General features: G+C 42.5%; 2 protein-coding genes across 4 annotated transcripts in view; one reads left to right on the top strand and one right to left on the bottom strand.

The window, feature by feature from the left end:
- LOC146554464 (ADAMTS-like protein 2) overlaps positions 1 to 13,203 on the top strand; it is a 63,180-nt gene extending 49,977 nt beyond the window's left edge. Inside the window, exon 21 of the mRNA XM_085254790.1 lies at positions 1,179 to 13,203. The gene's annotated coding sequence lies outside the window, so the exon portion shown is untranslated. The remainder of the gene's footprint in view (positions 1 to 1,178) is intronic.
- LOC146554463 (glycogen debranching enzyme-like) overlaps positions 12,547 to 16,973 on the bottom strand; it is a 41,613-nt gene continuing 37,186 nt past the window's right edge. For all 3 annotated transcript variants that reach the window (XM_085254788.1, XM_085254786.1, XM_085254787.1), the window contains exon 35: positions 12,547 to 16,904. In XM_085254788.1, the coding sequence (XP_085110914.1) occupies positions 16,787 to 16,904 (118 nt within the window). In that variant the 3' untranslated portion in view covers positions 12,547 to 16,786. The remainder of the gene's footprint in view (positions 16,905 to 16,973) is intronic.

The raw sequence follows: 16,973 nt of genomic DNA, 5'->3' as shown, positions 1-16,973 counted from the left end.
AAAGCTGGGGCATAGAAGCAGAACCGAGTCGTATGTGTGGAGGGACAGTAACTGTGTGTATATGTAAGCATTTAAACACTGTAGAGAGTAGAATTAACAGTATTGTAGAAATTCATTTCACCGAAACAATAACGTGGCACACAGTGTGACGCATGCACCAGTTTATTGTATTTCCAGACTTGCTTTCGGCACAATTTACAGTGCACGCTACTCTGTTTTTTGTCAGACTTGAAATAGCTGAAATACCTTCACACTACGGAGCTTCTATGGCTCTTCCGTTCGACAATCTCTCCGGCGTTGGAACCATCATCTGTTTTCTCTTCGGTCACGCTCGGTTGATTTTTCTAGTCGGCACACTCATTTCCTCCATTACGCGCTGGCTCCATTACCCGCTGGCTGCTTCCCAAACAAACACACGTGCGGCTTGGCACTTGTGCTGTACGTAACAAGTCACCCGACGTGACGCTGCGGCTGTGATTGGTTCGGCTCTGCGCTACTTAATTTGGATTGGCTGACCTTTTTTTTTTTTTTTTTGAGGACAAGAGCGGCGAGGTCTATCGCGATAGCTTAATTTCTCTATCGAGTAAAAGTTATATCGCGATACATATCGTTATCGTTCTATCGCCCAGCTCTAACATACACGCAATGAAGAAACAGCTTACACCCATGAACACGTGAAGATTTTCCAGCAAGTTTAAAGCAGTGAAACTTAACATACACCCGCCGTTAAACAATAAAGTTATCCACTACTAACAAATAAACTCTCTGGGTTGCAGGACAACAATTTAACTTCAAAAAAAAAAAAAAAAAAAAGAAGACACTGGTATGACCAACCAGTGAAGGCACGACAAATTTAGTGGTTAGGAAAGTCAAATTGTGACATGTTTTCTTCTGATTGATTAATACAAGTGATTACTGAATGAAAAAAAATTCCATTTTTGAACTTTTAAACAAAATCTTAAGAATTTTAACATGTACCTGTGCTGTCCTGTCAGCTTGGTGGGTTATGAGAGGATTATATGGTGAGAAAAAACAAAAAAAGGGGGAGAGAAGGCTGACACAGGGCCTGGCCCCGGTGTTTCTCCCCTCTCTGAATGACACAGCCAACACAACATCATTATTTTCGTTCTGTTTTGTTTTGTTTTTGTTTTGTTTTTTCTCTTTATGTTTGATTACAGGCTGCTTTGTTGGCCCAGAAAGCCGAGGCTGACCCTGGACTCCTGCTCCCCCTCCCTACCATCTTTGCTCTCTCCTCCACCATCTTTGATGTGACCCTGACCAAATGCTATAGCAGCTGGACCCACAACAACAACTTGAAGATGTCAACAGCGCTGCAGGAAAACGATCTTATGCAGCGGAGACGGAGAGCGTTAAATCCAAGGCCCGTTTCACTACACGGGGGAGATTTCCAGACAGCTTCAGCTGACAGAGCTGTGAGGAGACGCCCATTAAGCCCGGAGGAAAAGTGAGGCCGAGAAAGACAATGCTGACCTTAACCACTCTGCATCAAAGCTGTGCAGGACAGTGACGGACCAACACTGATCATCGGGCAGTAAAAAGGGCGTGCCAGAGACAGGAGGAGTAACTGAGGTCAGGAGGCACCTCAGAATGGACAAAAGCACCAGGAGAAAATAAGCTGAAGGCACAGGTGTCGGGGCTCGGCCAGGAGCTGACCTCTAAGAAGACTCGAACAGCAGAGCTGCAGAAGGCCGTGGAGCAAAGCAAGGGAAACATCAATGGACTTCAATCTGATGTGTATGGAAAAGACTCTGAGGTTTCTGCCCTCAGTAAGAGCTCAAGGCATCAGAGCAGAGACTGAGCATGGCTCAAGAGGAGCTGGCTGATAATCGAACCCATCAGGCTTGGAGTCCCAGACACAGGACTTGAAATCAGGCCGGAGCTTGCTGGAGCCAGATGAGCATTGTGATTTGTCCAGTCTGCTGTGGAGTGAACGTTAGGGGGATGGCTTCCTGTCGCCTCTGCCGTCCTCCGGTCGCTCAGCTTCCTTGGCTGCCCAGAGCCGGACTGAACGCTCGAGCCGAGACACCCCAGCAAACATGGACTCCATTCCCCTGGAATGGGACCACGACTACGACCTGAGCCGTGGGCTTGAAAGTGCAAGTGGGGATCCCAGAGAGCACCAGAGTGAGGAGGGAGACTTCCTTCGGCGCCCTGCCTCAGGCTTGTCAGATGTAGTGATCCCAGAGAGCCCTGAGGCCTTTGTTAAACTAACAGAACAAACACTGAGGTCTTCCACTGGGGAGGTTGCTGCTGCAGACTCTCATATACACCCTCTGGATGTCAGCTGTTTCCACCTGCAACAAACGGACAGCAGCCGCACTTCTGCAAGCACAGAAACGGACTCCTCATACATGGGATATCTGTGACTGATGGGCGACTAGCAGATCCCAGCAGCTCAGGAAGTGGAAGCTCCGGCAGGCTCAGGACCTCAGCAAGGAGATGAGAAAAAAAGCAGAACGAGCAGCAGTGGCAGCAGCTGAACTCTGACATGAACAAAATCTTGACCTAGCTGGGAGAGACAGAGGAAGAGCTGGAGCAACAGCGTAGACTGAAGCTTGGCACGGACATCCAGACGGTTGAGCTGCGTATCAAAACCCTGACGGAGCTACAGAAGAAAAAGGGTCAAGTTAAGGAGGAGCGGAACAAGGAGAAGATGCAGGACACTGGAGAAAAGGACTGCCCCAATTGGGGCCAGAACCAGTAGGGACAGAACTTTGAGCAGCAGAACCGATGGATGTAAACAGACTGAAATGGAGGAGGGCAGGACCCAAGGGCACGCGTTAGGCCGTGGTTTACCCAGAACACCACAACAGGAAAGTGATGAACACAAACACCCACACAAACACACATACGCATTCGTCGATTGAGGGGGAAATGACACACACACATGCACAAATCGAAATGCTGATTCAATTCACTGAGAAGTGATACACACACACACGCTGATGCAATGAAGAATGCTTTACTAACAAATGCTGCACACTAACATTCAAATACGGAGTCTGTTATAACAACAAGAACCCATCAATTATTTATTGGTTAAATGCATTTCATGTCACCCAGAGGGCATTTGTAGATTTAGGGGACAAGGTCTATTGCAGTTTGGTAATGAAAATAATGTGTGTGCGTGATGTCTGTTTATGGCTCAAGGCCTCCACTGAATTGTTTACTGTGCTTCACACAGCCTAACAAGCAGTGTTGGGAAGGTTACTTTTAAAATGTATTCCATTACAGAATACAGAATACATGCCCCAAAATGTATTCTGTAATGTATTCCGTTACGTTACTCAATGACAGTAACGTATTCTGAATACTTTGGATTACTTAATATATTATCATGCTTTTTACAACAACGTGAATGTACTATTGCTGTGTGATTTATTACTATTACTGAAGGTCCGCGACTCCGAACTGTAGTAAAGGGACCTCTGACTAATACGGCGGGGTCCCTGTCGGCTCGTAGCCGAAAAATAGCTTTACTTTGTTGTGTGGGTCAACTTTTCTTGCGAGAGACAGAGAGAGGCGTTGAAAGACTGCTCCAACGGAACTTATTGTTTCGGAGGAAAACACGAACACGGTGTACAGTCGAGTCTTAATAGCTTACTTACAACTGGGCTCGTCAGGCACTCTTCTTGGCTGCAGTGGTTATTATTATATTTACATGCTTCCAGCTCCCGTTTTTTCTCAATGACAACTCGTACCTTTCCACTCCCCTTTTTCTCCCTCCTCGCGCTCACAGACCCATAACGTGTATGGCAGTCCATTCTCCCTGCAACACGGACTACACTGCCCATGATGCTACATTCTTTAGAGCTATGCTTGTAGCATTCTGCCTGTTAGCTTAGCACAACAACAACAACAACGAAAAGGCGCTCTCTCACCCAGGAAACACGCAGAGAGAGAGCGTCGCCCTGTAACCATGGCAACCATAACGCTGCCGCCTGGAACAACAGAACGTAGCTGTCAAACAAAACCCAAACAGTCCTGACCCGCGACAACATGAAACAGGAAAGTACCGCAGTGTAATCCATTTATTTCAACAAAGTAACTGTATTCTGAATACCACCTTTTTAAACGGTAACTGTAACGGAATACAGTTACTCATATTTTGTATTTTAAATACGTAACGGCGGTACATGTATTCCGTTACTCCCCAACACTGCTAACAAGGAGCAGTGGTACAGAGTGAAAATGATGAATGAACGGTGTGAGTTTTATTTCGGAGAGAATATGAAAAGGTTGTGTTGATTTAACTTAGTTGTTTAAGTTTCTGCCAAAGCAAAGCGTCTGTGTGTAACCAGTGTCCACTATTGAGTCAAGTAAATCCAACATGTTTTCGTTGGTGCAGAAAAGGAGTTTCAGTAACTGTATGCCTACACAATATAGTGTGTGGAGTTTTGGTTGATCTTTGGGTTTTGTTTGACACTAGGATGATTCTATCAGTGAGGTTTGGATTGTTTTCCTTCTGTAAGAGAGAGAAGGATGGTTTTATGTTTGAACATGTTTGCAATGGGCCCCAGTATCTGTTATTATATGAGTGTTTTATTGGTTACGTTTGTTTTTGCTTTCGTTACAGTGCACTGAGATAAGAACGTCTGAGAGGTGTGATCCACCGGTGGTGATATTTTTGGTATTTTGTGAGCTCCTGATTTAACAAATCGGCTCCTTAATCCAGGTCTGAGAGATTGAACTTTAAAGCGCTATAAAATATTCTTACTGAAAACAGTGGCAAAGTGTTTTTCTCCATGATTATAATGGGCTGGGGAGAAATTCACTTACATGGGACACTGATCGAATGAGAAGTCCTGAGCCTAAAAGGATTGCAGCGAGTCAATCCAGTCCAAAGAAAAAATAACAAACAAGGAACTGTTTCCTTTAAAATGATGACGTCATCTTGCTGGTGATGGAGGCTCGGATAGGTTGCGCGTGAGACCCCATTATCAGCAATATCTGGAATGAATGTGTGTGGATGTATGCATGTGACTGGACTGTGATGGACTGACGACTAAAAGTTTTAACTGACTTGATACTGAGACAAAAACGGTACCGACTTTAGGATTAGTAAATGTCCATAAACAATTCGCCCAGCCTGTAAAAGAAGGGTGGATGTTTTGTCTTGCTTTGTTTTGTTTTTGCAAGAACAGAAGGTTGACAGAGACTAAGGGGGGAGGCTGTAGCTGCACAGGAGTGTGAACTGCAGACTTAACCCTTTGGTTGCTAATTTTGAGTTACTGATGTTTACATTAAGAAAATTGTGTTTTAGTAGCTGTATTTCGATTAATGTATCATATTATATGGTTGAGAATGTTAAATGCTAAAGTGAAGAAAAGGTTTGATTCCACTCATGACTGAACATGTTATTATTAACCATAGTGGGTTACTGTAGAGAGTCAATTAACTTTTATAGAGGTAAAAAACAAAACAAAACAAAACCCTCTACCGAGGTCTATGAATAACAGGGGAATGATAGACTTGTCACACGCAAAATAGAGATATGTAATGATAAACACTGGTCCCCGCCTTTTGGGTGCTTTCTTGAAATAGTCAGCAATTTAAAAGTAAGATAGAACCGACAGGGGTGGTGCTGCACAAGAACAAGAGTAAGGTAAAGTAAAATATTGTGTTTAGCTTTGAGAAATTCAAATTAAAATGTACCATTACACTCAAAGGGTCAATATGAAGTTCAATATATGCTAATTTTGAATGAAGTACATGACTGGTGACTGTTCTGTCCTGAGCTTTTGTTTTTACAGCACCCGCTTGACCACAGCAACAGTTTCTCGTCACCGAAAAAGGGGTACTTGCAAAGAATAGAGAATGGGGAGGAATATCATCAAAACTGGGAAAGGTAAGCCCCAAAGGGGGTGATAACGCCATAACTTTCACTTATGGTCAAAATTCTCAAAATTTGACCCTGAACTTGAAAAATTCTTCAAACATTTAGAGACAGAGTGGAGGTTTAGATAAACATAATGTCACAAACCACATAAGGATGGAGCACTTGAATCGATAATATGGTGAATTGATACGCAGTGAAATGTTGATCATGTTGATTATGTTTATTCCAGTGTGTAGAGCAAGGTTATTACGGTATTATTAAAGACAACAAATGAAATAACGAAAACTAGAAGTGGAAAAACATTTGCGTTAACGGAAAGTTTTGTAAGCAGGAGATTAAAACTTATTTATATAATAATATCAAAAAATGTAGATCAGTGATTGCACTGGGCTTTCTATTTCACAAAAGTCAATTCATTTATGATATCTGAGGAAGTACTGTGATATTTTTATTGGGAGACACAAAGGAACATTTGGCACTTCCCACATCTCACATATGTTTTACTGTTGCACCCAACTATTCTACAACTGAAATGCCTTGGACCGTTAACCATTTCAGGCAAGTGGAGTGAACCATATTTTTCTGCACTCTCATCTGATTGGGCCTCCTTTTCTTGATCTTTGGAGAGAACTTTTCACTACTGGTATTATTCAGGTCTTGTTCACATGTTTGTCCCTGGTTTCTCAGCCAAGAGGAGCTTGAACTCCAGATACGGTGAATTCTTTTCGCACATTGAGATCACTGATAACTTTTAGCAACGATGTGATCTTGTAGAAACAATTAGGTGTCATGGATTCATTTATAAATGCGACTCTTATTTTTTACTTTACTGGAAAACATTTCTGCATTTTACCCATATTTTATTTTTAACTCAAAATCAAAAATTCCAGATTCTCCTACATGTTGGTTTTGGACCAGATAGGACGACAGATTTCAGGTGGCCCTGTGTTTTTCTCTATTACATCTGCCACTGCATCTCGATAATCTTTGTGTGGCTCCTCCTGGGTTCTCACCCTCTCCTATCTGGCTCACATGACTCTCATCTTCTGAAAAATCTCTGTTTGAATCTCGCTCAATTATTCTGTTGAGAATTCTCTCCGCCTTTGTTAAAGAGTTGTCTACTAGGAAAAAGTGAAATAAATACAAGTAAAAAGTCCCAACGTGCACTAGAGTACACATTAATAAATTAGTCATGTTCTCTGTGAAACTAAATAAGCCTAATTCTTAAAGACCCCTTAAATTATTTACTAGATGTTTATTTTTGAATAAAATAAAAATCTGAGTTTAACAAAACATTTTAAATGTAAATATCAAGCTTACCTTTCTTTCTTCCATAAAATGTGCTGGTGGGCACGCCAGCCATTTTGAAAAGGTGGGGAAAACAATTGGCAAGGCCACACCCCCACACATGTGATATAATGTTAAAGGTACTGTTTTCCTCTCTAAGAAACATCAGGACTTAGAGGAGTGGCAAGTAGAGTATGAGAGCTACAAGCAAAAACTAAATGTGTACTACAGTGCGCAAAAATGAATTACTGGGTCATCAGGGGGTTATGAGGGACATTTATAAAACTAAAAATCCCACAAACCTTGAAGTGCACTTGAAAAGCTCACACAAGAAGGTTAACCTAGCTTATCTTGAAGAGCTCCCCCACTCAACCCGCATCCCCAGAAAACAGCTAACCCCAGATAAGGCAGCGTGATGCATCCCGAGACAACAGGACTGGGACATCTAAATAAATGTGTGAAACAATCGCCTTCAAAAAGTCTATCAATTAACTTGAACCAAAATTAGGAACACCTGGTGCAGCAAGAGTTAATAATCTTAATACCCAAGGATAAGCAGAGGAGCATGATTGATATAATGGAACTGGGATTTGGTGACAATTTTTAATTTTTGCAAAACAAAACTAAAACTATAACTGGCGCTAATCAAAACTAAACTGAAACTAAGGATTTTCAGAAAATAAAAACTAGACTAAACTAGCAAAGAATTGGTAAAAACTAATTACAACTGGTAAAAAATTGACAATCTGGAGTCGAAGCTAAATAAAAATAAAAACAAATGAAAATGGCAAAATGTTTAAAACCCTGGTGCAGAGATTCGCAAAATCTGACCAGGAAACGTTATAAAATGGATTGTCGGAACAGTCAGCGTTAAAGTCACCTTAGGCAGTCCAGACTAAGATGGCGTTGAACATCTTCAGGGCGGAAAAGGGTTGGTGTGACCAAGGTGTGGTTTGGCTTGTTGTATGTATAGTTTGAGATCATATGGCTCTGGATAGACCAGTTACCAGGGCATGGAAGGAGGACAGACTCATTAAATGAGGAGAAGGAATTTCCTGGGATTGGAGATCCTCTGGGTGAGTGGTTGACTGAAAGCATTCATAAAATAAAAGCTATCTGTTGTTATTCACTGATAATAGATTGAAAATTGGCCACATTTACAGCTGTATTGACTTGTGGTGGACGTAGTCTGCTTCATGTTTAAGCACTCTAATTAACAGATTGAAAATAGACACATTAAAGGAAGAGTGTGCAGCGCCACCCTGTCAGACGCCAGTGACGGTGGGGCTCAGTGATGAATTAGGTGAGCTGCATTCATGGCTGACTCATAGCAGAGTTTCCCCTGCTGTGGTCAGTGAAGGAAAAACCAGGGGAAGGTCAAATTTAAGAGAGCCATCTATGAACGTTTATGTGTCAAGTTAAACGGGATAAAAGGGGGTGTTTTACTGTTATTATTGTATGAGAATCATGCAACAAGCATTGCATTGATCATCATTTATTGAAGCTTTTGACCTTATACTAACATCTGTGTTCCTGTGATTGTTATAACCTCTGATTAATCTTCTATTTACAGGTGTTAGGATAATGATATAATCTTTCTTTGCAGGTGTAACCATGATAATTTTTATACATATTGCAGTTTGTTGCTCATTGTAGAGTTGTGCTCAAGTTAATAAGGGTTAAAAGCTACAGTCAGCGCGAATGTCTGACTGATCTATTGAGGGAAAAGGCTTCGAGCATAGAGGGCCGAACGCGCTTACATAACATTGATATCATGTTATTCTTTGTGATCTTTTATTCAATTATGTCTTTAAGCTAAGTTCTAAATAGTGGCAGTTGATTAAACGACATTTATTAAAATATTAAATACCTGAGTCAGAACATCACACACAGATCACCTTAACAATCTGGGAAACCTTGTAGCTGCCTAACCTTTTCTTTGAATGGTCTAGCTCCGTTGATTTGACACATGGGAATGTGTCAAAAAAGGGGGGAAAGTTGAGCTTTAACATCAAACAAGGATTATTTGAACATTTTTATAACTTCATTTGTGTCTTTAATAACTTAGGAATGGTAAAGCTTAAGCTAATAGCGGTCCGAGAAGTTTCCGGACTTTCTGTAGAGGATCAGTGAGAAGCATAAATCATTATTTCCATGTTTAGGCATTAATCATTGAAATGAACTGAATTAATTAGACAAATTAATAATTTTTAGACACACCTTGCAAATGTGCTTATAATGAGTTGGCACTTGGTCTTTTGAAGGTCATAAGCTTCGTTCGGCGTGATGGTCCGGACTGATATATTGTAGGTATTGACTTTGAGTGCAGAGGGCTAAATGCATACACGCTTACACACACATAGGATATGATTAGAATAAGTCCCTGGGACATTCTGAATGTTTTAGACCAATTTTGAAACACTAGAAGGTCAGTAGATAACAACATTAGATTATTAGGGTTAGGAAGAGGGGTGTTTTGGTTTTCTGTCTCTTACAGAGAAAGGAACAGACACCAGACGAGGTCACAGAGATACGAGGATCCTTGGCAGCAGAGATAGATACGGTGACTGCCGAGACACCAACTGGGTCCAAGGGTGATGGCGTTTGGGCTCCGGGTAGTCACCTCAAAAGGATGGATCCCATAAACACAGCAATAACCATGAAGGGGTTGGCGGAAATCCGGGAACACCAGACCAACGAGGTTCGAAAGGCTCTTGGGCAAAAGGGGGACGCCTTCCTGATCTTTTTCTGGAGGACACACAGGACCTGAGGATACACAGATCGTTGTTTGAAATCGAGGCAGAATAATCCCCTGATCTGTGCCACGACTGAAGGGTTGTCTAACCCCTGAGGTTGAAGAAAGAAGAGCATAGGATCACCCAACTGGACGACACTGGTAGCTGCAGCAATAAAATAAAGGCTAAAAGCTCCTCGGACAGAGGTTCTAGTCTGAGTACGTCTGAAGGGTATAAGGTAGCACCAAATAAAGCTGTGGGAGAACTGGGGAGTGTCATCTGTACCTGCTATTGTTGGAATAATAGTTTTTCTTGCATCTGAACTGCGCAAACACAGAGGTCATCTCACATATGGTTCACCCATCAGGGGGACAAAGGACCTCAGGAGTGAGAAGAGATGAACCCGGCCACACTGGATTATAGGGTGTTGGTGAGCTCATTATTCTAACGAGCTCATCAGGGGGAATTGTTAGATTATAATATTATTTTATGCCATGTTATACCCCTAGTTAAAGATTGTGAATTATTATGTAGTTTTAGTTTGCAGTATTCTCCTGAATTAGAAGAAGCTGATAACTATTGCATTCGTTAAACTGATTTGCATTACATTAGACTGCTGATTTATTGTGGATGAATGATATTGTTTTATGATGTTATAAGAAATACTGTTTGCAGAAAGTCATCGCCTTATTTGTCTGATTAGAAGAGAACAGAGCATGCTGGAGTTTTCTGCCCCATCTCAGCAGGAGCAGATAAACGGGGAGCCAAGGTCGTAGCTTAGGCGCCGTGTGAGAGAAAAGCATGTGAATGTTTAGGCTTTTATGATAAGGTGGGGGCACCAGAAGCTATAAGAGTTTGAGTAATCCTCCACCATTTTGAGATCAGAGGCTGTCTGCATTCAGTTTCCATCTCCCACGTGTGTGACCATTAAAATCATCGTTTGACTCAACCCGGCCGGACCAGTGTTGTTATTTTGGTTTTTCTCTTGTCTCCATCCCCAATATTTTGAACCATAACACGCTCTGTACCCTCTTTATCAAAACCTCAGGACGGGACAGCTGAGTGTGATCAGCTGAGCCCTTGGTATTTCTCCAGCTTCTCGTGTTCCTTCTTCCTGATGTTGCTGTCATTCGGAACCGCTACATCGATCACTACGGCCGTCTTCTTCTGTTTGTCTACCACCACTATGTCCGGTTGGTTAGCCACCACCATTTTGTCCGTCTGTATCTGGAAGTCCCACAGGATCTTAGCTCGGTCATTCTCCACCACCCTTGGGGGCATCTCCCATTGTGACCTCGGGACTTCCAGGTTATACTCGGCACAGATGTTCCTGTACACTATGCCGGCCACTTGGTTATGGCGTTCCATGTATGCCTTGCCTGCTAGCATCTTGCACCCTGCTGTTATGTGCTGGATTGTCTCTGGGGCATCTTTACACAGCCTGCACCTGGGGTCTGCTGCCTGAGGTATTCACTGAGCACGCGGTCAGTTGGGGCCATCTTCCTGATGTATTCGTGGATGTTCATTATCTCATCCTGGACTGTGTTGCTGACACTCACCAGTTCCCGGCCTCCTTCCTTCTGCTTAGCGTACAGCCTCAGGGTGCTGGACTTGGGGAAAAACCCTCCATGCATGGTCAGGAGTCTTGATATCAGTGGCTTCTATCTCCTCCTTTGCTCAACTTATCCCAGCAGGGTACCTGATCATGGGCAGGGCGTAGGTGTTGGTAGCCCGGATCTTGTTCTTACCGTTCAGCTGACTCCTCAGGACCTGCCTGACCCTCTGCAGATACTTGGTGGTTGGAGCTTTCCTAGCGACCTCTTCATGGTTCCCATTTGCCTGTGGGATCCCCAGGTACTTGTAGCTGTCCTCTATGTCTGCAGTGTCCCTTCATTGGCTTCCTGTTAAATCCAGAATTCAAAATCCTGCCCCTCACATACAAGGTCTTAAATAATCAGGCCCCATCTTATCTTAATGACCTTGTAGTACCATATCACCCTATTAGAGCATTTCGCTCTCGCTCTGCAGGCCTACTTGTTGTTCCTAGAGTATTTATAAGTAGAATGGGAGGCAGAGCCTTCAGTTTTCAGGCCCCTCTTCTGTGGAACCAGCTTCCAGTTTGGATTCAGGAGACAGACACTATCTCTACTTTCAAGATTAGGCTTCAAACTTTCCTTTTTGCTAAAGCATATAGTTAGGGCTGGACCAGGTGACCCTGAATCCCCCCTTAGTTATGCTGCAATAGACGTAGGCTGCCAGGGATTCACATGATGCACTGGGTGTTTCTTCTTCACTCACTATGTGTTAACAGACCTCTCTGCATTGAATCATATCTGTTATTAACCTCTGTCTCTCTTCCACAGCATGTCTTTATCCTGTCTTCCTTCTCTCACCCCAACCAATCACAGCAGATGGCCCCGCCCCTCCCTGAGCCTGGTTCTGCTGGAGGTTTCTTCCTGTTAAAAGGGAGTTTTTCCTTCCCACTGTCGCCAAAGTGCTGCTCATAGGGGTCATATGATTGTTGGGTTTTTCCTCTGTATGTATTACTGTAGGGTCGACCTTACAATATAAAGCGCCTTGAGGCGACTGCTGTTGTGATTTGGTGCTGTGTAAATAACATTGAATTGAAGAGAAGAGCTGTACATAGCCACACATACACAGAGGTGAGAGCACTAAGGTCAACAGTTTATTCAGCACTGCCATTGTGTGAACAACACATACGTTTCAGTTACATTCTTGGGGTTCCAGCATTTATTCAGTGGACCTCTGTTTAGGTGTGCACTGTGGTCAAACTATTATAAACCAACTTATATATGCAGTGTTGGGAGTAATGGAATACATGTACCACCGTTAAGTATTTAAAATACAAAATATGAGTAACTGTATTCCGTTACAGTTACCGTTAGGTGGTATTCAGAATACAGTTACTTTGTTGAAATAAATGGATTACACGGCGGTCTTGTCCTGTTTGATATGTTCGGCTGTCCCCGCTCTATTTTTGGTTTCCACGCCGGTGGAAACCCAAACAAAACATGGATTAATTGGCTCTAATGTCTGTGTCTCAATCTTGCGTCTCATAATGACGTGAAGAAATATATATTTTAAATGATTTAATATGAAGGCAACAGGCAGAGTGTTACAGGCATAGCGCTAAAGCATGCAGCCTGATGGGCAGTGTAGTCCGTTTAACTGCCATAAATGTAAATTATGTCAGTTTGTTTAAGTGACGTAAAGGGAAGTAAAAGGCATGTGCAAGAAGCTAAGTTAATAAGTTAACTAAGGCAGAAGAAGGAATAAATAAGCAGTTTAAAGTAAAAGAAAGCTGCAAAGAAGAAGAAATTGGGAATTATTTTTGTTAAGTTGTTCCTGAAGCGGACTCATTCCCTCACGGTTACGTGCAGCCAGCGAGGTACGTTAACTGTGTTTGTTTATCGCGTATTTGTTAACTTGGGTTTAAATGTTTATTTGTAATATTTATGTTGGTCATTCTGTACTTTTATGTAATAACAGTTTGACGGTGGATTTTATGGGGTTTCTGAGGAGAAGTGTGACGGAAGAATAAATCCATCTGTGAATGAAGAACCGTGGTGTCGTGTATTAACTGGAGGGAGTGATAGTCCGTGCTGCAGGGAGAATGGACTGCCATACCCGTGATGTGTCTGTGAGCGAGGGAGGGAGAGAAAGGAAAAGTACGAGCTGTCATTGAGCAGAAACGGGAGCTGGAAGCATGTAAATATAATAATAACCACTGCAGCCAAGTCAGTGCCTGACGAGCCCAGTTGTAAGTAAGCTATCAAGACTTGACTGTACACTGTGTTCGTGTTTTCCTCTGAAACAATAAGTTCGGTTGGAGCAGCCTTTCAACGCCTCTCTCTGTCTCTGCTAGCAAACTTGACCCAGACAACAAAGTAAAGCTAGTTTTCAGCTACGAGCCCGACGTATTAGCCAGAGGTCCCTTTACTACGGTTCAGAGCTGCGGACCTGTTTTATATACGCACGGAATAGTTTTCTATACGAAAAAAGTGCAGCTTTACCTAATGTCCACCTACTGTTACTCATTTATATTAAGATTTAAACATCTAGTTGGTGTTGGTGTGGAGAGTAACCTTCAGTAACAGTAACAAATCACACAGCAATAGGACATTCATGTAGTTGTGAAAAGCATGATAATATATTAAGTAATCCAAAGTATTCAGAATACATTACAAACTACATTTTGGGGCATGTAATCTGTAATCTGTAGTGGAATACATTTTAAAAGTAACCTTCCCAACACTGGATATATGTTGTGTGACACCTTGGTAACAAGAGAGCTTAAATTCAATTATATATATATATTTGATGAGCCTGAACAAGCTGATATTAATTAATTTGAAATGCTTTCTAATTACTGAGATTTCAGATGGTGTCAGGACTGTTCAATACTTTGTCATTTTTCATTATTACAGTTTTAAGGATATTTGTAGCTTGAATTCTTTACGTGTACACTGGATATTACCAGCATCTCAATAGCACCTTTGTTGTTCACTTCTTACCTGCCGAGTGTGAATATTTAGTGGTGGTACAGAAATACTAACTGCATCATATGAAGTGTATTATACAGGGAGTGCAGAATTATTAGGCAAATGAGTATTTTGTCCACATCATCCTCTTCATGCATGTTGTCTTACTCCAAGCTGTGTAGGCTCTAAAGCCTACTACCAATTAAGCATATTAGGTGATGTGCATCTCTGTAATGAGAAGGGGTGTGGTCTAATGACATCAACACCCTATATCAGGTGTGCATAATTATTAGGCAACGTCCTTTCCTTTGGCAAAATGGGTCAGAAGAAGGACTTGACAGGCTCAGAAAAGTCAAAAATAGTGAGATATCTTGCAAAGGGATGCAGCAGTCTCAAAATTGCAAAGCTTCTGAAGCGTGATCATCGAACAATCAAGCGTTTCATTCAAAATAGTCAACAGGGTCGCAAGAAGCGTGTGGAAAAACCAAGGCGCCAAATAACTGCCCATGAACTGAGAAAAGTCAAGCGTGCAGCTGCCAAGATGCCACTTGCCACCAGTTTGGCCATATTTCAGAGCTGCAACATCACTGGAGTGCCCAAAAGCACAAGGTGTGCAATACTCAGAGACATGGCCAAGGTAAGAAAGGCTGAAAGACGACCACCACTGAACAAGACACACAAGCTGAAACGTCAAGACTGGGCCAAGAAATATCTCAAGACTGGTTTTTCTAAGGTTTTATGGACTGATGAAATGAGAGTGAGTCTTGGTGGACCAGATGGATGGGCCCGTGGCTGGATTGGTAAAGGGCAGAGAGCTCCAGTCCGACTCAGACGCCAGCAAGGTGGAGGTGGAGTACTGGTTTGGGCTGGTATCATCAAAGATGAGCTTGTGGGGCCTTTTCAGGTTGAGGATGGAGTCAAGCTCAACTCCCAGTCCTACTGCCAGTTTCTGGAAGACACCTTCAAGCAGTGGTACAGGAAGAAGTCTGCATCCTTCAAGAAAAACATGATTTTCATGCAGGACAATGCTCCATCACACGCGTCCAAGTACTCCACAGCGTGGCTGGCAAGAAAGGGTATAAAAGAAGAAAAACTAATGACATGGCCTCCTTGTTCACCTGATCTGAACCCCATTGAGAACCTGTGGTCCATCATCAAATGTGAGATTTACAAGGAGGGAAAACAGTACACCTCTCTGAACAGTGTCTGGGAGGCTGTGGTTGCTGCTGCACGCAATGTTGATGGTGAACAGATCAAAACACTGACAGAATCCATGGATGGCAGGCTTTTGAGTGTCCTTGCAAAGAAAGGTGGCTATATTGGTCGCTGATTTGTTTTTGTTTTGTTTTTGAATGTCAGAAATGTATATTTGTGAATGTGGAGATGTTATATTGGTTTCACTGGTAAAAATAAATAATTGAAATGGGTATATATTTGTTTTTTGTTAAGTTGCCTAATAATTATGCACAGTAATAGTCACCTGCACACACAGATATCCCCCTAAAATAGCTGAAACTAAAAACAAACTAAAAACTACTTCCACAAACATTCAGCTTTGATATTAATGAGCTTTTTGGGTTCATTGAGAACATGGTTGTTGTTCAATAATAAAATTATTCCTCAAAAATACAACTTGCCTAATAATTCTGCACTCCCTGTATGACAGGTGTAAAGGTACAGGCTGGAGGGTTTTTCTGTTCCATAGAGAAGCTAAACTTAACCTACACTCACACCAACATTAACACGCTACCAGTGCTGCTACAGCTCGTCGTGCAGCAGGTGTTTGCTGCAGGTCAGGAGACAGGACACTGTGACAGATGTAGGATAAAAGCACACAGCAGATTTCAGTAGCAAACATGAGCCTTGGTGAACAGCAATGACCCACAAAGAAAAACATCTTCTCTTTTTATTTAAAATAACTGCTATGGGGACAGAATGCACAGTGGCTCATAATGGTTTTAACACCAACCCTGTGAGTCAACGCCTACCAAACGCTTTTCATCCATACCAAGATCATGTCTTTGGTATGGATGTCTGCAGGATCAGACACGTTAACGTTCACCACACTTAGCAGCTGCTACAGTCTAAAGACTGGCTGGACTTTAAAATGTGCTGCATTCAGGTCATATGGGAAACATAGGAAATATGAGCTACATCAGCTTTCTGCTGGGACCTTATCTTTTATTTAGCTTGCAAACTTAACTACAACCAAATGCAATCAAGGCTGGTTAGTAAACACTTTAAGCACTGCAGTATTTATTTGGAAATGCTACCAGAACCCCCCTCTGGAAAAAAAGAAAACAGTGTGATTCCATCCACACTGACCCTCTCGTCCACTTTTCTGAGTGGATGCTGTGATTGGCTGGTGATGAACTGAGCAACAGGTGGCCCTCTGCACAGGTCTACAGGTCATACAGGACCTCCAGCACAGTGGCTAGAGACCAGGCCTGGGTCTCACAGCTGAATGGACAGTGCTGGCCATTCTCATTGGTCAGCTCTGGCAGACCCTTCCATGGAGACCTGGTGGAGGTGGACAGGTAGGGACAGGTTAGTAAAGAAAAGCAATAAAAGGCAGTCGTTTCATCAGAG

This window comes from Mchenga conophoros, linkage group LG18 (assembly GCF_057382185.1).
Source record: "Mchenga conophoros isolate Kocher_MC1m ecotype Shallow Benthic linkage group LG18, M_conophoros_male_GT1.1, whole genome shotgun sequence".
Classification (NCBI taxonomy): Eukaryota; Metazoa; Chordata; class Actinopteri; order Cichliformes; family Cichlidae; genus Mchenga; species Mchenga conophoros.
Note: the sequence above shows the minus strand (reverse complement) of the source record. Positions and strands in the feature narration are given on the sequence as shown.